The sequence below is a fragment of the Eublepharis macularius genome, chromosome 5 (genome assembly GCF_028583425.1).
Source record: "Eublepharis macularius isolate TG4126 chromosome 5, MPM_Emac_v1.0, whole genome shotgun sequence".
Classification (NCBI taxonomy): Eukaryota; Metazoa; Chordata; class Lepidosauria; order Squamata; family Eublepharidae; genus Eublepharis; species Eublepharis macularius.
Genome location: NC_072794.1, coordinates 41514124 through 41535349, shown reverse-complemented (window position 1 = coordinate 41535349; position 21226 = coordinate 41514124). Strand labels below are relative to the sequence as shown.

Here is a 21226-nt window from a genome sequence, read left to right as displayed (position 1 = left end):
AGGAAGAATCACTATAGCACAGATCTGCATTTTAAAGCTAAATAGAAATATTTTGATACTCTTCATCAATTATAATGTATAATTCAGCCCTCCATGGAACTATAGAGTTGGTGTAGGTCCCAAGAGACCATAAACACATCAGATATATCAGACTCCTGTGCATGTGTTTTTTTAAAACTTGTCTTCCTGTAAATGTCAGAAAATATGAGTCCAGAATCCTGAGTATTGGTCGTGTCCTTTGCAGGTTCAGTATTCAGATTGCACTTTAGCTATAAGATATATAAATAGATCAAAATTTGCTTACAATATAGGACATATAAATAGATCAAAATTTGCTTACAATATAGCATTTTCCATTTTTCTTAATATATGAATTTTAGCAGGGTGGGAAACAAAACTCTCAGTCAAGAGTTCGGAATGTTGAAGTGGAATTGAGACTAGCACTTGAAAACAATAGCAGAATGCACAGGAGGGCATGGCTTGGAGGGAAAAGGCAGAGTGTAAGAGGCTAGAGAGTGCAAGTTACTTGGAAGGCACCTAGATGAGGCCAGACCCAACAGATAACTTGTATCTAGACATTGGAGAACCAGTAGGCTAGATGAGTGGCTGGGGTGATACTAGAACCTGGGAGGGCACGATTATTTTGTTTCAACAGTCTTGATTGGCTGACTAAAATGGGTATCAGCAAACAGAATATAGCTCAAATTCTTGGTACTATGTAATTTTAAAAGCTGCTATTGCAATAATACCTTGAGTCATTTGTAGTAAGTCTTAAAACACAGAAAGAAGACTATATTTGTAAATGTTTTTGGTGTATATAAAGTTTTACATTTCCAAATGCAGAGGAGACTATAGAATTATTGTGGTTGCCCTAGGTCTGACTTGGGGTTCTTTGTCAAAAACAATGCCAGATGCCTATTACATGCTTTCTCCCAAGTAATTTAAGTGTATACAAGCAAATTTTAAGTGTAGTTATATACTTTTTAAACAGTAATATAGTTTGTATGTTTCTAGGGTGACCCAAGTTGGGCAGCATTTCACCTTTGTACTTACTGACATTGAAAGTAAACAGAGGTTTGGATTTTGCCGGTTAACATCAGGAGGCAAAGTGTGTCTGTGCATTCTAAGGTGAGTAGCACTTCATCGTAAATTGGTATTTTCTTTCTCAGGTGTAACCTCTTTTTCTTTGATAATTGTTGGTATGTTCTACAATAATTGTCCCCTCTTAAATGAAAATCTTTGAAGATATGTACTTGTCTGCTGCCATCATAATGGCAATATTTCTACAGTTACAAACTTTTTTTCAAATAAGGAAAGATATTTTAATGAGGTGTTTTACAAATGTCGTGCAGTTTCCCTGGCTTGGCAGGTTATACAAGTTCTTTTATAACTTTTTTCTTTAAAGGAGAAAACTTGACACAGAAGTTGCAAATGAAAATGTCCTAAGATAATGAAGTGATGTTCTAGTGCTAATTAGGAGAAATCTGCTTCAGACTGACCCTAAAAAAAAGAAAGGGAAAGTTGCATCATAACAAAGTATATGTTCAAAGTATATATTCATCTGAACCTCAGCCATGAGGTCTGCTTGCATTATCACTTTACTGTGTACGTGCCTTGAATCAAAATAAATGTAACATGTATTTCTGTTATAGCGCTCTTATGACAGATGTACTTCAAATGGTGCAGTGAGGTCAAATAATAATGTGGCAAAATTCCTGCATAAAAAGTAACAAATTGTAATTCTACATATGTTTTATTGCACTAGATCTTTTCATCTGACTTTATTCATCAGAATGCTCTCTGTACTTTGTAGATTTCCTTTGAATGTGACATAATTACATCTCATCCTGTATTTCCTGCATTTTGCGGACCTTTGACCATGCTGTTTACAGTGTTTTCTTAAAAAGCTAGGTATGTGTCTGTCTGGGGAAGACCCTCTTCCTGCATCTGATGAAGTGGGCTCTAGTCCACAAAAGTTTATTCTAGAATAAATACTGTGAGTTTGTTTCCACATGGCAAAACTTTTTCATTGTGCTTTGGCTATGAATACAAAAGCATTCACAGTAACAACAGAACACACATATAGGGGGGTTCTTTATGCTTTGCTCAGTCATCCACTGTAACTACCATTTACCCCTCCCTTGCACCAGTAGAGGGTTTTTTTTTTCTTACCAGATGTCTTTTTAAAAGATTAGCATGAATATTCTGTCACTTGTGACTGAATCTTTTCCTTCATTTCCCTGCATTTTTGGAGTATTTTACAACACAGGCAACTATATGCATTACCTTCTGCAGTTTCTGGTGGGAATTTTACACCTCTGTGCTCATGTGCGTGTGCACAGAGCAAAAATGTACTTCTGGGCTGAATGTTGACATTGAAAAAGGCTTGTATACTGAAACAGTAGTGAGGAAAGTTGGGTTGAATTTTTTTTAGGAGTGTGGAACTGTAGGAAGTGACTCATTTGCTAGTACGGTTCAACTGTACCAGAATTAGGTGAACACTTAATGGTAAACAGAAGTGCTATAAACAACAAAACACCACAGGCCATGGTGATTAAAAATGTTATTACAACTGTGGATTTTCACAGTGAATGTTACCTTGTCATCAGTTTGCTCTAAAATAGATATTAAAACATAAACAGCATGACCACAATAAACTGCTTAATTAAAAGCCAAATGAAAGGAACATTTTACCACTTTAAAGGAGTGCCTGGTTGCCTGTAAAAGCCCCTAAAAACAAATGTTTGTGCAACCTGTCTTGCATATGATAAGGAAAGGAGTGGAATATGTTCTGAGAGGCTTTGAGGCATGGTAGTCATACTCAACAAAGCAAAGGATTTCTATGCGCTGCGCTGTTCTCACTGCTAGGTACCGAGTTCTCTGGTTGATATCATCATGGGGGAAGAAGGATAGATTTTGGAATCAGAGGTCTGGGTTCAATCATGAGATCTGAAAAGTGCTCTTTTGCAAGAAGGGGTAGCAATTTCTGCTAATTTGCCCTCTCTCCACTGATCTTCACTTTTCTCTGGATGGTATTCCTAAGGGTCTGCAGACCCTCAACAACCTCAGATTTTAAGAGCTCGGTGGACAGCAGTGAAAAAGGGGAAAATCAGCAGAAATTGCCACTTCTTGGTAAGTGTCTGTGAGTTGCATGCAGGTTCCAGTTAGGGATGTGCATTCTGATAGTTCCAATCTGAAAACTTTCCAAAATTTCCTGCTTAGTTTTGGTTTGGAAACACCTAGCATAAAACAAGATATTCTGATATTTCAGTATTTCCTAAATCCATCTCCTGGGTATTTCAGAAATATTAAGAGAAGGCCTTTTCTGCTGTGCTCCCCTCCCCTCCTTTATGTGTTTGCTGGAAAACAGGAGGAAGGGAAACAAAATAGCTCACCTACCCATTCTGATTCAAGAGAGAGATCAGAAGAGCTGGCCATGGCTAATGAAGCAATCGTTGGCTTGTACTATTTTGTGTAATTTTGTTTGTGGATTTTGTGTGGACCAATATGAGTACTTAGTCTTAGGTTTCCAGAACCTGTAAATTTTTTTGCTTGGCCAGGCTGTTAGCACTAGTGGGAGAAGTTCTGTGCTGGCTGTAATTTTTGTCAATAGGGAGTAAGGCAGTTAGGGGCATCTTAATGATGGGTATTTTTTGCCATAGGAAACAGTGGAAGCAAGGATCTCTGGGGGCACGTTCTTCAGAGTCTGTAAAATTAGACACCCCCACCTTGAAATGTCCCTGCAGTTTGGTGCCTTTTGGTTTAAAAAGTCAAGATTATTTGCCCATAGGAAATAATGGGATGGATAACCAACATTTCTGAAGACAAATTTTTTTCCTGAAACAAATTTATGAAACTATATCAACACTCCCAAAATTTGTGAAAACAGTGATTAAGCCCTTTCTAAAATTATGAAATGAAATGACAACTTTTGAAATGCATGTACTTGGTTCCAGTATTAGACTAGATGGAGCATTGAACTGATTTTTTGTTTTTATGGTGCTTTGTTTGCCCGATTTAATTGAATGTTTAAGTTTTGGTCTGTTATTCTGCAGAAGTAGCTGCTCAAATAAAAAATGGCAAGCTATAATTTTTCACCAAGCCCTAATAAGAGCAGTGCCATATTATTTCTTCCTTTATGACAGTTTCAAATTTACAATGCAATACTAAATACTTACCAGGCCAGCTATTTTTGAGATTGTATGTATACGTTGGAACACAGTAATCTTTTACTTTTGAGGATATAGTGAAAAGACAATTTGAGTGCAAGGTACATTTATTTCAGGTTTAGAGGGCTGATTGCTGGGGTTTTTTTTGAAATAGCAAATACTGATGCATTTAATGTGCTCTAGACTAGCTCCAAAAAGGTGAAAACTGCACAAAGAAAAAAAGTGAAAAGCAAATTAAATATAATCTAAAAATAGGGGATTATGGCAGACGACAGTTGTGTGAATCAGTATGTGAAAACATATTGTTTTATATTTAAATGTATATGATACTTTTCTACTGTAAAAATTCTTGAAAAGGCTGACAATGAATATATTCATTTATTTGCTTATAGTTTGTCTTTCTCACTGAGACTGCAGTGAATTACAGTGTAAATCAATGCAATCAATAAGCAGTGTAATAGGACTAAGAGTAATCTGAAACAATGCATAAAATATTAGACACCATATGTTAAGCAATGCAGAAAATGGTATTACATAAGTAGAAAACAATGTATTGAGAGCAAGATAATACATACAGCTTCCCTCTGCCATCTCCTCTTTTCTCCCCTTTTGTGATTAAAGATGGACACGAAATGTCCAGAATGGAAGCTCTCCATTTGGCAGGGAGAGCTGCCTATCAAGGTTATGTGGGCTAAGATTGTGGTTTCCAATGGCAGCAAAAGATCTGCAGACATTCCGGGCCTATGTTGCCTGGGGAATCAATGGATCAGCGCCAGCCTGTCCAGCATCATGAATCATTCATGAATCGCCCCCAAAAGTCGTGAATTTCGTGAAAACTGCGGCCCCGCGAAACACAAATCAGCAGAATTTGTCATGAAATTTCATTTGTATTTCAATTCATGCCCATGTCTGTATGTGGTAGCAAACAACAAGAGAGGCGCCTTCAATATAGATACAGGGCTGAACAGGAGTGGATAACCACAAATGAAGGCAAACAATTAAGGCAAATGAAATATATTGTATCTTCTGTGAAAGTAGGTACAGTGAAGGTCACAATGAGCAACATTCAAAGTAAGTTAGTCAGAATAGTCAGAAAATCAATCAAAAATACATAAAAATTCCTGGACCCAAATGTCATAAACAAATAGGTACATTAAATACAATAAAGGACTGACATGAGGAAACAATCCATCAATAATTAAACAAAAATTGATGATGCTGAGAATCAGTATTTCATTCCTCAGTCTTTTAAGTCCTTATGAGTGGTCTGTTGAAGTGGGAAATGCCCAACATACGGAGTCTTCCCGCCCAACATTCAGGGCCGGCAAGGTTCCTGATGTTTCTTGGAAACTTCCTCAGAGGCGGCAGAGCATAAACCACTGACGTAAAATAAATACATTAAGGTACAAATTCATACACCATATCAAAAGTGAAAATATCAATATAACACCACATATATTCTTATAAACTAACACAGCACCAAAGAATCAAAGGTCCATAATGGCGACCGAGCGTGTGAACAAACACTTTCAACCAAAGCAGCTGAAGAATCTCTTAAAGTAACATACCTCAATTAAATAAACATTGACAACCAGCATTACTATTTTCAATGAACATAGTAATAAATATGCAATATAAAAATAATTCTGTACAAAAGTCCATTAATAAATATATATTCACAAGTCCACTGATAAATAATTACAAAAATAGAATTTGCACATTTAAAATTCATAGAAAACACGATAAATCCATCTCACTCTTAAGACCCCTGGGCTTCAAGGAAAAAAGAGTGTGTATCCAGCGAACCTCATGCTGTAATAAAACCTTCTGTAGCTTGCATTGTGGGACATCACAGCCAGAAAATAATACTGTATATTGGAAATCATCTTCCGTGTGTTGGCACTCAATGAAATGTTCCACAAGAGGGGCCTCAATGTTACGAGTACATATATGGGACACATGTTCTAAAAGTTGAATCCTGAATTGTCTAGCGGTGCTCCCAACATAGAATAAATTATATTTGCATATCATTAAATATACCCCTGAAGATTGGCAAGTGGTAAAATGTCTCAACCAAACTTCTATATAGCTATTGGGGAGGAGAATACACCTCCCAGTTAATGGTCGTGGACAAAGGCTGCGGTGTCCACATCTATGATGGCCCAGGGGGAGCGAGGACGATGAGCGTTTCGAACCAAAGTCCGAGTGTACTAACAGATCTTTTAGATTTTTAGTTCTCTTAAATCTAATAACAGGAAGAGATTCACAGCCTTCAATCCCCCTGAGTATTGACCAATATTTAAGGATGGTCTTCTTAATATTATACGCCTGAGGAGTAAAGTCTATAGCCCATTGAATTTGTTTAATGGGGAACTTACCCTTAGATTCAAAAAGGTCCCTATGTCCGGGGTCTGCAACCCAGCCCCCGGACTTACCTGGAGAAAAGGACGGGAGACTCCTGGGAGACAATGGCCCAGCTGCTTCTACAGGCAGTTGTCTGGGATGGAACAGTCACCGCACTCCAGCAGCAGAGTCAGGGGACCCAGAGGCTCCAGGAAAGGCAACACAGCCAGCAGCAAGTGTGGGAGGGGAAGAGCCAGAGGGAGAAGCCAGCCTGGGAAGGGCAGCCACGCCCAGCACCAAGGGACAGGCAGCCCAGATGCTGGCTAGGGTGGCACCTCTTGAGCAAGGCCAGGGAAGCTCAGCCATGCCCAGCATCAATGGACAGGCAGCCCAGATGCCAGCTGGGGTAGCACCTCAGGAGCAAGGCCAGGGAAGTGCAGCCACACCTAGCCCCAAGGGAAAGGCAGCCCAGATGCCAGCTGGGGCGGCACCTCACCTGGAAAGGCCCTGCCAGCCCTTTCCTGCAGGAAAGACTGAAGGAGAAGGGGGGAGGAAGAAAAGGAGGCACGCCTGGAGGAAGCCTCAGCTGGGACACATTCACATTCAGTCCCACCCTGCTAGAGAGGCAAGGGAGGCCAGGAGGAATTAGTGAAAGAGAAGGAACACCTGAGAGCAGACACAGCTGGGCAGCATCAGGAGAGGGAAGGAGCTTGGAAGGAAGGGCGGAGGCAGCTAAAGGAAACCCTGTAAAAGCTGACTCAGGAGAGTGTTGGTGGTGAGTTGAGTAGGAGTGATGGAGTGGAGTTGGAGCAGAGTGAGAGTGGAGGCGAGGAGGGAAGTTGATGGAGGAGGAGATGGTGGAGATCAAAGGAGATGAGTGGCACAGGTTGAGCAGGCCAGCGAGTGGACTGAGAGGGAGTCTGGGTGAGGTATACCGCCCCTCCTTCCACAGAGCAGGGTCCTGCAGCATCCCTGACACCCCTTTGACGTCAGGGCTGGACATACCGGTGCCCCGCCCAGTGGCAGCTGCCGTAAGCCCTGACACCCTCCTCTTGACTATATCCGAACGTTTCTTTGCTTAGACCAAGATGTTCCTAGGATAGCCACGATTATAAAAGGCTTGTAGCATACTTTTGGCCTCGCTATCATACTCCACCTTATTGGCTGCATTGCGTTGTAACCATAAAAGTTGGCAATAGGGAATATTTTTTTAACAACTGAGGATGAAATGAACTAAAATTCAAATAAGAATTATGGTCAGTACTCTTCTTATAGGGTTTAACACCAAGGATGTTGTCTGTCTGTCTATACACTGTGATGTCCAAAAAATTGATGCAAGACCTGTCTGATTGCCAAGTAAATTTGATGTGTTCATCTATGGAGTTCATCCATGTTCTAATGTCATCCACACATGCCGAATTATTTAAAATAATAAATAAATCATATATAAATCTGCAGTATAAAAAGACAGAATCAAAATAAGGATTGACGTCCTGATTGTAAACAAAATTCCTTTCTAAATGTGCCATATAGAGGTTGGTCATGCTAGGTGCGGTAGCACGTTCCATAGCCACCCCCTTGACTTGGTAGAAAAAGCGATCGGCAAAACGAAAATAATTCTTTTCTACCATCAAATCAAACAATTGAAGTAAAAAATTCCGAAGGGGTTGACTGAATGGGGTGAGAACTAAGTGCTGACTGTACAACTTCTCTAGCTCCCTTGTTGGGTATGGACGTATAAAGAGAAGAAACATCCATAGTAACCAACACAATCTTCAATGGCTAAACCTTCTACTTTCCCTATGAAGTCTCTCGTGTCCTGTATGTATACAGGAGTCTGAATCACCACCGGTTATAGAAAAGAGTCAAGATGAATGGCCAGAGGCTCCAAAACTAAACTGCTACCAGATATAATAGGACAGCCAGGAGGGAGGTATATATTCGTATGTAAAGACCTTTCCCATTTAGAGAGTACTAATAGACACATTTGGCATAATTTAACTAAATATGAGAAGGAGGCCCTTAAATCTTTGAATGACCATCCATCCATAATAATTAAACCAGCGGATAAGGGAGGAGGTGTGGTTATTTTGAACACGACAACATACTTAGCTGAAGTTGAGCGGCAATTAGCGAATACATCTAGTTACGCCGCTATAGATCAGGACCCTACAGCACATATTGCACGTCTCATTAAAATAGTTTTGGAAGAGGCTTTAGTGATGGGCACCATTAACGAATCTTTATTTAGAGCCTTGACTAATACCTTTCTTAGAATTCCCATTTTTTATATTTTACCCTAAATCCATAAGAATATATGGATGCGCCTGTGGGCACCTGTGGAATCTTGACAGAGGGCAGTGGGCACAAGCACAAAATGGCTGCCAGAAGAGGCTATAAAACCACATACTTACTTATATTTAATAATTTGTTTAAAGCATTTACATCCCTACCTTCTATGAACCAAGATAAGTAACAAAGCAAAACACCAGAGAAGTTAGCTGTATTAGTCTGTAGTAGCAAAATAGTAACAAGTCCAGTAGCACCTTTAAGACTAACCAACTTTACTGTAGCATAAGCTTTCAAGAACCATAGTTCTCTTCGTCAGAAGCAAAACACAAGTGTGGAACAATTTCTCTATATAACAAAAAAACACGTTTAAATAGTTTTGTTAAGGCAGCGTACAAAGCTGCAGAATTACTTCAGTTTATTCACTTTTATCAGAAGCAAGCTGGTATCAGGAGGGTTGATAGTGCTTCTTCTCAGGAGTTAAGGGCTCTGTCTGGTTTGAGAAGGGAATAGGGCTTCAGGTGCCCCCCCCCCATAAGCCTGCCTGGCTCATTCCTTCCAGTGTGCTGCTACTTGGGAGGAAAGGGCTCTGGCTGGCGTGGGGAGGGACCTTCATTCGTCTCTCCCTTCAAGCCAGCCAGGTCCTTCATCTCCAGAGTGCTGAACAGGTAGGGGAGGCACAGTCTCTTTGGTACTCCCAGAAGCCTCTTGCTTTTGAGAATGGATAATTGAACATGAGGTGGATCTCCAGGTCATCTACGTGGCAGGAAGGGACAGTGTTCTGGCAGATACTTTAAGCTGTTTGCTTCAGGAGAACTGCAAATAGTTGGTATCCAACACATTTTCCCTCCCCTTTCTTGAAATGAGGAATTCTCTTGATCGATCTATTTGCCCCATCCCTTAACAAGAAATGGAAATTTTTGTTCAAGGGCAGGGAGGGCCCTCTCATCCCTTCCAAATGCCCTAATGAAACAGTCTGTTCTAGGCTTTTCCTCTCCTTTCCCTAATGACTTGAACCCTCAGCAAAAAGTTACAGGATGAGACATCTTCCATACTCATTGCTCTTTATTGGCCAATGTGTATTTTGTTCATCACTCTAGTTCATGTGGCTGGGAACAGAACTGATTCTTTCCCCTTAGCCCCAAACCTTCTGCGTCATTGGGAGATTCTGCACAGGGATATCTCCACACTCTGAGGCTTATGTCCTGGTCCCTTCAACCCTTCATTTGATCTTCTCCGAAGCTGGAAAACCTTCTACCAGGAGGTCCTACCAATCTAAATAGGAAAGAGTCCTTGCATGGTCCACTGAAATAGAAATCGACCCCATTATTGCCCTATATCACCATTTTTTAATTACTTGGTTAGTCTGAAGGACACAGGCCTAGTTAATTCTTCAGTGAAAGAACATGTCACTGCCACTGCCATATCAGCCTGCCATGTTCCCATAAAAGTGTTCCACACAATCAGTGGTTTGAATGTCCCTCAGCCAATTCCAAGAAGAGACAGACACAGAGTCCTGTGAATGAAGCAAGTCTACTACGTTTATTAAACGTGGAGGAGCATCAGTTACACAGAGTAGAAGATTCCCTTGTGTCCAACGCTCATAGAAGCTACAATAGCTGTGCAAGACATTTTATACCCTTTGGTTCATTACAATGTTGGGGGTCTCATTGGCTCAAACATAATTGTGACCCCCATTGGTTTACGTAGGTGACCACCTCCAATGATCTAGTGGTCCCTTATTGGAAGAATGATTCTGGACAGCAACACAATTACAATATTTCCCAATTAGCATTGCTTATCACCTTAGTGCATTGTTTTATATCTCTTCGGGGAACATCTCTTTCCTTTCTCACACTTTCCCATTCATAGAGTTCACATTATTTCCTGCCCTTTTGACAGTGTAATTTTTACCAAGGGCGTCTAAGTGTTGCTTCAGCAACCTTGTGCTTTACAGGCAAAGATTGTTCCTTTTGGGTACAGTGGGAGGGGAGCAATATCCCCTCCTTCGGAATGTGTTTGAAGCTACTTTTGGTACCCCACATCTGTTGCTTGATGCTCCTCATAACCTTGGAAAGTTCTGCTAATCTAATTAAGTTGAAGCAAGCTTATTTCTTTCGACTGAGTGGTTTACCACCCACTCCTCTTCTGTATTCCTTCTTTTGTCAGCTCCCCTCTCCTGTGTCTCGCTATCCAGACCAAGGTTCAGCCAGTGTCCTTTTTCTTTCTGAGAGTAACTATTCAGATTCTCCCAGTTGCAGCTGGCTTTTCTTATCTAGCCTGTTCTATTCTATGGCTACATTTGGCATGAACAGTTCAGAAAGAGATTTCCCTTATCAACCTATAAGTGTGGCATAGTGCATAATGATTACAGGTGCATCTTACTTGCAGCAAGCTTGCTTGGTAAACATATATAGTAACTTGGGTTATCCTTTTACCCAACTACAAACAGCAGGCACTTCACAATGATTGGCCTCAGCATTCACAGCAACTAGTATACATTCATGTTTCTTTTGCTTGACTATTTTGCTCCAGTGTTCATCCTTTGCATGATACAGTAAAATACTCTAATGGCACCTGAGAATAGAGTCAAGTTGCATAGAGGTAGAAAATGGTATTACATAAGTAGGCGCACAAAATGTTCTAGTCCATAAAAAGGAAAATCTAAATTTGCTCAACTGGGATCTCTGTCTTTCCTCAAAGGATTGGCTAACTTTATCCACCCTCCAGTCACTCAGCTCTACAATGGAATCTTTTTTTAGTCATTCCAAACTCATGTCCATACCATTTGAGCCAATGGTCACCTGCTGTCTACAACTCTTTTCAGCCCAAATGGCCTTCTGGGTAGTTGTCAACTGGCCAGGAGAGTAAATGAGATTCAAGCCCTTTGATGAACAGACCCTCTCTTTTCTTATTTCATATTGAGAACATCCTACTGCATGACCAGCCTTCCTTTCCTTCCTAAAGTTGCTTCATTCTTCCACTTCAATCAAGATGTTCTTCTCATATTGTTCCCTACACCAAAGGGTAATAAAACAAATACATTACACACTGGACATTAAACGTGCTCATTCCTTTTAGTTTCAAAGGACGTGCCAGTTTAGAAAGGACAATAACCTATTCATAGCTTTTCTGGACTCAAGAAGGGTAGTAAAATCTCATCTCAAACAATTTCAAGATGTTATTTATTCATGAACGCTACAGAGAACTTGGGTTCTCCTACCCCCTCCAGGTCATGAATCACTTCACAAGATCCCAAGCCTCTTCGTTTGCTTTCAGTTGTGGGGTCTCTCTTATGGATATTTGTAAAACAGCTGCTTGGTCCACTCCCTTGATGTTTGTTAAAAGTTCTGCAATCAGCATGAATTCCTGAGAAGATTCAGCAGTAGGCCAAGTAGTCGTGTAAAATCATTTCTGTTAAGAGCTTTGCAACCACCGTCTTGGTAAATTAGCTTGCCAGTCTCCCTTGTAAAACTGCACAGAAGACATGAGAATGAAAACATGATTGCACTGACCTGTAACTGTTGATTATCAAATGTTCTTCTGTGCAGGCATACATCCTTCCCTCTTTTCTCTGTGTGAGCTCTGGTCTTCCTTTGGTAGCACCTTCTCCAGCAATGGTCTCTATGAACTGAGGTAGGTGCTCTTGTCCCTTTTATAGGTATGTTGAGTGGGAAACTGTACAAAAAGAATGGGAGAGTGCCTTGCACTGTCAGGAGCTTTAGAACATTTGTGGCTGGCCTGTGTTATTCCCATGTGTGCTTGCACAGAACACACAATGAACAACAGTTGCATGTAAATTCAACCATGTTTTCCACATTCCTTCTAGCATAGCCTTTTGTTCCCATGTGTTTTTGCCCACTAGCTGTTGTGAGATACTATGTATTTACAATTTAAAAGTTTGATTGTGCCATGAAAGGCATGCTGTCAATAAACAGATAATATCCCGCTCTACATTTCTTTATCCAAATTGGCTGGTAATGCTACAGAGTCTCTGAACTGTTGCCTGACTGCTGCAGTTGAATGACTAAGAGTAAACAAGTTAAAACTGAATACCAGCAAGATGAAGGTAATGCTTGATTGGGAAGGTCAAGGCCCTGAAGGACATGGGGCTCCTCACTTTTGATGGGGTCCAGTTGTCTCTCACTGATTCGGTTAAGAGTCTAGGGATGATTCTGGTTACAGCTTTATTGCAGGAGAAGCAACCTGAATGCAGCTGTTAAAAAGGCCTTTTACCAACTCTACTTAGCTTGATTCAGGTGACCTGGCCATGTGAATCCATGCTATGGTTACCTTGAGGCTAGACTACTATAATGTACTGTATATATTGGTCTGCCCTCAAAGACAACTTGGAAACTCCAGCGGTGAAGAACATCATGGCCTGACTACTCCTGGGTGCTAAGTGAACTCTGCATATCACTTCCACTTTGCAGACACTCAGTTGGTTACTAATCAGTTACTGTGCTCAATTCAAAGTTCTAACTATAACATTCAAAGCCTTTAATGGCATTGGACTGACATACTTGCAGGATTGCCTCTCCTACAATGTTCTGCTAAAACAGTTTTGTTCATCAGAGCAAAACCTTTTGAAGATGCCACCGTAGAAACAAGTAGAATAGGCAATGGGTATTGTCTGTGGTTGCATTATGGAACAGTGTGCCTGAGCCTATTAGGAAGGCCCCCACTCTTCTATCACCTAATAAAATGTGCAAAACGGAATTGTTCAAGAGGGTATTCTTGTAGAGGGAGCTGAGCTAGGATGTCACTTCCCAAGCTGATCTGTTACCTCTGTTAGGCATAATGTGTTTTTCTTCATTCTTCAGTCCTAGCCCTACTGCATTATATTGTTTTACTAGTAATCTTTACTGTTAGACTCAAATGCTACATTTTGTAATCTGTTTGCCAATTCACTAAATAACTGTTTTACTAGTAATCTTAGCTGTTAGATTCAAATGTTGTTATCATTTAAATGTTATAAAAAACTTATCAGTTGCTTACTGTTTGAATAGTTCTGTCATACATGCATTCTGCCTTGAGTCCTAGTGAGAAAGGTGGAATATAAATGTAAATAAATACATAAATAAATAAATAATAGGTTTTAGTTAACTAAGTGCTGCTGCTGAAGGTAGTAGAACCATAGTGTACTATCATCCGCGTTCAACACTTGCCCATTTTATCTCATCTATCCACTTTCAACATAGTTATTGATATGTGTTGCCCTTTTTATGTATATACAAGCGGAGACCCACAGAAACTCGTGGTGAAATTCCCTCGCTGGCCCCTGCTTTGTCCTCTGGCTTCTGACACCCCTCAGCCACCTTTATCTATCTTTTCCTCCCTCTGCCACAACCACTTCCTATTTTTTTTTCTTCCGTGCTCTTCTTCCCCCTCTAATTTTGGTGTGCACCTCCCCTTTTCCTTCCTGCCACCCCTCTTTCCTCAATCTGACCTCCTCTACCCCTCTCCTCACCACTCTCCCTGCCACTCACCCCTCTCCTTGCCATGCAGCCCACCTACCCTCACCTTGCCGTTCTCACCCATCCCCTCCTCTTATCACTGTTCAGCCTGCCCACCCACCCACCCATTTCCTTGCTGCAGGCTCCACACAAGCAATGAGTTCCCCTTAGCCGCTCTGCATCACACTTTCCTTTGCCCTGAGCCTATCATGGTGATGCAACCTCTTCTGACTCTGTGGAGGTGCTTGGCATTTCAGCTTGACAAGCAGGACACTTAGGTGTGGGTCTGCTGGAAGATGAGGGAGAAGTATCAATGCTGCCTCTACTGCGCATGACCTACCTGATGCTTGGCCTCACAGTGAGCGGCTTTTAGTCCCCTTCTCAGATAAAGGGGCGGTAGTGGCAGCGCCAACAATATGTGTTGTGTGTAAACATGCAAACGCTTCTTTGTTTGGGGTGATTTCATCCACTCCTCTATTTTCATCCAGGTTTCCAATTTTTCTGCAAACTTTGGAGGAGGGGGAGTGATCCCCAAAATTTGCAGGAAAATGTCTATTATATGTACATGGCCCCAACCCACAATCCACAGAGGAGGGCATGCGAGCACAACAGCAAACTATGTTCATGCCATTCACAAATATAGGTTTGATGTGAAGTCTGAATGTGATGTAAAGCAAAAATTGTGACAATGTCATCACATTGTGCGTTTCTTCATTCCTATTGATTGCAGGTTTTTTGGTATGTTGCAGCATGATGCAGTAGTCCAACTCATTGTACCTTACTAAATGTTAAAGCGGGAAGAATATGCAAGGCTGCCACTTATGGTACTGGCCATGTGCCAGCTGTAACATCCCCTGATCTTGTACAACAAAGTAAAATAAGTCACTGCCATTATGTACATTTAATATTTCTTGAGAACAATCCTATGCAGGTCTACTCAGAATCCTACTCGGGTCTGTTCAGTCCTGCTTACTCCCAGGAAAATGTTCCAAGGATTGTAGAGTTTTAGTTTGAAGAAAAATGAGATGTGAGCCATTTTGATGTTCCTGGGACCAGATGCGAAAACCTGAAAGTATTGCAAACAAACGGGGAATTGACAACATCACAATAAAGTCTGAGAGTTTGCTGAAACTTTCCATGCCTTGTTTTTACAATGTGACACTTTAAAATTCCATGTACCTCACAATCTGGATTCTGGGTGCTGTTTAGCCTTCCTCAGAATCTTTTATTTAACATGCATTTCAGAATTTAGACTGAAAAGGATGTCTTGCTATTTTTAACTCCATTTTTTTGTGCATGTGCACGCATGTTCATCTGTGCTAGTGGTACACATTACACTTTTAAAATGTTACTTTCCCCTTTTAATGATAGTATGTTTGAAAAATCCAGTGGCAAAAATCTTTGATGTCTCATAGTTTAAAATGGTACAATTTTAGGAGATCAATTTTTGTAGTATTCTCTCACATAGAAGTTAAGGAATAAATCTCCTTAAATGACTTTAATAGAAAGTTTGGAAATGCTTTGATGGGGGTTCATTCAGTTAAACTCCTGTCTATGTTTCTAGTTGACCTTATGCATCCTGAGAAACGCAGACAGGCATCATTAAAATGTTCAGCCTCAGATTTGATTAATGAAATTTTATGACTGTAAAATTGTCACTTAGATTTCTAAATGAAATGTTCTAATAAGGTAGACAGGTTTATTTGGGGAGCCTTTGTAGTTCTTCATCTCAGACAGGGCTTGAAGCTTTCTTCCCTCCCTCCTTCCTTACGGCAAATCCCTCCGAAGCAGAATGTTTCAATTTTACACATTTTGTGTCAATTTTCCAGACAGAAAAGTAGCCCCTAGACATTAGACATTTAGCTACGGAAAGGCGGTTTCCTTAGTTTTATTTGATTACTAAAAGTTAGATTCCTGCTGATAGTTCAGGACTGTTAGTGGTTACCTGACTGTTTGACAGAAAACATTTCCTTTCCTTTATTTAACCTTTGACTTGTGAATATAAAAGCTTTATCAGAACTGGAGTGGAAGCGCAAGCGAGGTGGAAGACTACTTAGTGCAACAAAGCTGAGGAATGGCTTTGAATGAAAGCTTGAGCGCCTGCCTGGTGGCTCCCTGGATTAAAAGAATATGCTAAATACGTTTTTAATTAGCAGTGAAATATCGGGTGCTGTTGTTTATATGACAGGTAAGGACCACATTTTTGGTAGGATCTAATGCATTTTAAAAGCATCACACTTCCACATCCATGATTGATTTTGCAGATGTTATTTTACGGATTTTGTGCTTTACATGGCAGGCAGGAAATTTGTCAAAGCAATCTTAGAACCACTGAAATTAGGAGAGACAGCCTGTTTTACGGCTCAGCATTTATAGGATTATTGCACTCATAAGGTTTCTCAAACTTTGTACAGTGCCAGCACAAAGGGACTCGCATTCTATTTGGCCTTTTTTGTATCCTTACTGTATAGCTGTGAGTGCAATCCTAAACAGGTTACCCAGAAGTAAATCTCTTTTTATTCAGTGGGGCTATTCCCAGGATAGTATTTTTAGGATTGCAGCATGACTCATGTTACCGGTGTGAGTTTGATATGTGTCAATTTTGTGAGGAAGCTGAAGGTTGGAGATTAAGACTCCTTCTTTCCTCTCACAATATTTTTCAGGTTCAAGAGGGGTAGGGAGGATAGGGAATTCTCCTGGCCTCTGCTGAAGTTTGGTTTCATATACGCATTTAACATTCTTAAATTACAGCTACCCTCCTCTGCATGCTGATGCACATGTTGCATTTCTATACAGTGGTAAGTGATGTACTTCAAAAGAATATTTATGGGGCAAGGAAAGGCAAAGTTACTTCTGTAGGGCTGTGAACTCTGTCTTGCATGCATGAGTTGTTAGGAACAATGGTGCTATATAATAGGGCTACTTTTTTCAGTGGGTGGACGTTAGCAGCCCCCCCCCCCTTTAAGCAAGTGTGTATTACCAGAAAATGACTTTTGTATAACTTTTGTACTGTTAACACTATCCTTATACACTGTAATTTGCTGGAAATTTCAACATCTTGGATGGTGTTTATTGTTATGATAAATACTTTATTTTTCAAATGCAAAGTTTTGGTTCAATATGATCTTTTAGACAATCGTCCAGATTTGTGGTTTAATCGTTTTAGGCTAGGGGAAGCTGGTGCTGGAACCTTCCAGCTGTGAAAGGAAAACCATTATAGTGTGGAAGTGACTGGACTTTTTCGTTTTCTCTGTTGTGTGTGTCTGGTAATCTCTGAAGTAAGTCTCTTGTGTCTAGGCTGTGGAGACATCCAGTCCCATCGAGGTGGTATGTTTTTAATAAATGAGAAGTATCAAATGTTCTTTCAAGGGATACAGATGGAAGTGTGTGCTTCAGCAAGCTTTCTTTTTGAATATGATGTCTCGTTTTCTGTTTTGTTACAAATGAGAAGAAAAAAAGGTTTTGGCAAAACTAGCTGAGGTTTGACAATTTAACATACCATTCTGGGATAGGGTAAAAAATCTGTGTATCTGAAATGGCCAGAGTTTAAACTTTAAAGACCGTTACATTGCAATCTTTTCTGTCATCATTATATGTTACAGAGTAACACAGTGTTGTAGAGCACTTACCTGCGAACACCATATGTGCTATGGAGTAATTATTAGGAAGCTGTGTGCTGGAATAGACTAGAATCCTGAGGTTAATATTGTGTTTTGAAAAATCAGCCACTATATTGGATGCACCAACTATATGCCTGACAGATCAGGACTGATTTCCCTCTCCCACCTATTTATGAACAACAGCAACATACTGAGGGAGGGGGGAAAAGGTGTGGCAGGTTGATAAGCACGTGGGGAATCCTGTTCTGGAGACTTGGCTGAGCAGGGAAAGGGAAAGACTGAATGTCAGAAGTAGCGTGTTTTGTCATTGTTCTGGGAGTTAGGAGCAAAAGAAAGAATGTAAATGAAAAGTGTAAGAGTAAAGGATGCTTCTGATTTTAAAAGCCCTATGACTTAGGTATCAAAATGTTGGATAACACTGATGTGGTGCCATTTATCAAGTTAGTCTTTAATAGAGCAGGTTGCTGGCCCAGTGTTGAAGGAGGGAGGAGGGGCAAGGGGAAAGCAACAGAAGACAGTCAACTTGTTGGGATTTAAAACAGCTGCAACTTTATTGGCTGCAGTTTAGGAAGCCTTGGCATGCATAGGGCTTGGACCCAAGCATCAACCAACCCACCTGCCAGCTGATGACCTCCTCACTCCTTCAATCCACCTGCTGAAGGGGGGGGGCACCAAGGGATAACAGGCTGTGGGATTCCACATGGGCACACACCTCTGTGTGAAGCTCCCATCATCAGGGAGTGAGCATGCCTGGACAGCCCCCACCTGGCTTGTCCCTCTGCACCTTGTCCCTTCTGCCAGCAGCCCGAAAGAAGCCGCCGTTGCCCAGCCCACCCAGAGGCAGTCCACCAGGTCCCATGCAATGGCAGCTGCCATCCCTGCACCCCTGCACCCCCCCCCCTTGGACCACAAACTGAGCCCACAGGTGAGTCTGTGGTCATGGCTTAAGACAGTTCTGCAAATTTATTAGCCTATGCCATGCTGTGGATCTCAAGGGCAGTCTCTCTCTTTTACTTTTTTGTGTTCCTGTCCTTTCAGTAGGAAATACTGTTGAATTTACATGTGTTAACTTTTCAGGCTTCATTTTTCATGATTAGGCTGATGTTGTGAAAGAAGTGTCCCCCTCATCTTAGTGCATATATCAAACTTTCCCAGCCTATGCTTGAACTTGACAAATTCTGAGGTGATTTGGACCTTCTGAAGGGGAAGGGTGTGTGAAGTTTTTCAGTATGGAGAATTCTTGAGCTCATTTGATCGTAATGCACGTGCACATTAATCAGTATCATTTTATTACCTTCCTGTTCTGACTAGATAGGCAGGTGAACATGGGATCAGCAATCTCACTCTTCAGGGGGAGGAGCCACACAGCTCAATTTTGGACTTTTTCCAAACAAAGCAATCTGTGACTAAACTGTGCTACACTATGATAGAATTTATAGATATTTATAGATTTATATTTATAAATATTTATAGATGTTTATGGATATTCATGTAAGGTACTGTGATATAGAGGGTCATTCCAGTGCTGCTTCTTATTCAGTATTGTTTTTAGCGACTTGCAATGATTCTTCAAAGTATCAGGAAAAGAGATACTTTCTTTTACTGTGGTGTAAAATGTTTGGAGGACTAGGTGAAGATCATCTTTTTCTTTTGAAATGTTTCTTTTGAAATGTTTCTTTTGAAATGTTCTTAATTAAAGTGTAATGCAATGAAGTAATTTTCATTTAATGGTGGTGTTTCTTATGCAGCTTTTTTTCCCTATTCCAGCTACTTGCCGTGGTTTGAGGTTTATTACAAACTGTTAAATACACTGGCAGATTATTTAGCAAAAGAACAGGTAATTTTATTTTATGTTTCTCTTTACTCTTAAGTATGCTTTTGTTAGTAACAATGCCAATAATCAAACTTTTCAATGGTCCTGAACCCTAATTTCTAAATTTATTTTGTACCTTATACCTACATTTAAAATTTTGCAGCAGCGTTAAGAAAATTGTGTGCCTAGAAATTATAGTACATGGCTAATGCACCAATATATTTGTTATTAACTATATAGATGCAGAAATTGTAGATTTAAGATGTGTACAAATAGGACAACAAAAGAGGGAAGAAAAAACACAACCCTGCAGAAGAAGGGCAACTAAGGATGTTGGGACAAAAGAAGTGAATTAAATATAACTACAAACATAATAAAATGAATAAAACACTGGTATATAATGTAATTTAACGAATGAACATGCAAAAGTACGATTAAAAACATCAACAGTGTGGTTCAAGATATAAGTCCCATACCCTGGTATACACATAGTAAGCTCTCACATAGACAGGTATGTTAATACATTTTATCTCCGTATATATAGAACCAGAACCAAATGCGTTTCAGCCCTAGGGCATTCCTCAGTGGTATTTTTTTATACAAAGCTCTCTATCAGTATAGCTAATAAATCCAAAATTCCTGACCCTGCACAAAATGGACCTAAAATGAGAAAAAAATGTAATTATTATTGTCTGAATATCTTGTGGGGAACAAAACTAATTAAAAATGTAAAATTAATATGATTATGATAAATAAAATTACGCAAATGTTGTATAAAACAGTTGTGGAATAAACTTATTCAGATCTTCCCACAAAACAACTTGAAGTGCAGTATGGGCAACACATCCAGATGCATTTTTTTCTTTTGCTCATAGATCTAAAATGTACGTTAAAAAATAGCACTAACTAGATCCCAATCTGAAATCTGTTTAAAGGAATGTACCTACATGCACTTCATGTATATGAAGTGTACATGAAGTTGATTTATCTTGAGTGAGTGTGCAATCCTAAGACCTCTGTTTCGTGCCTACGGCTGTGCGTCATTGTAAATGTAGCGCCAGTTGTCTGCTCCCTAATGAATTTCGTGGGAGAGCTGGGCCAACCAGCCAAGACTGGCAAGGCGCAGCCAGGGGTGAACGCACCATCGTTGCCCAGGCAGCAGCGCCAGGATCAACCAATTGCAGGGCAGCAGCCATTGATAGCACCATTGTTGGCAGGGGAAGGTGTAGCTAGTCCCGGACTGTGTATCCTGTCCCCAGTTGCCATGCCCTTGCTCCACAGGGAAAGACTTCCATGATCGGGCTTACCGCACCCCAACAGAGGCACGTGCCAAGAGAGGAGGTCTGCCCTGGGGGGTGGGACAATGATGGTGCAGATGGGGTGTTCACCCATCCACAATCCAACCCCATTCCCAACTAGGGGCAGGCTTGCGGCAGAAACTCTGCTCGCTCGCAAATTCCACCACCATTGCCTCTGCTGCCCCAAGGAAGATGTACCCCCTCCCTGAAAAGTGAGCCTAGAAAGGCTGCAGGACCT

At 40.6% G+C, this 21226-nt stretch overlaps 1 protein-coding gene across 2 annotated transcripts in view; it reads left to right on the top strand.

Annotated features, from left to right (window-relative positions):
* DENND1B (DENN domain containing 1B) overlaps positions 1 to 21226 on the top strand; it is a 250847-nt gene that overhangs the window by 104037 nt on the left and 125584 nt on the right. For both annotated transcript variants that reach the window (XM_054980351.1, XM_054980350.1), the window contains exons 5-6: positions 1015 to 1128; positions 19645 to 19714. In XM_054980351.1, the coding sequence (XP_054836326.1) occupies positions 1015 to 1128; positions 19645 to 19714 (184 nt within the window). The remainder of the gene's footprint in view (positions 1 to 1014; positions 1129 to 19644; positions 19715 to 21226) is intronic.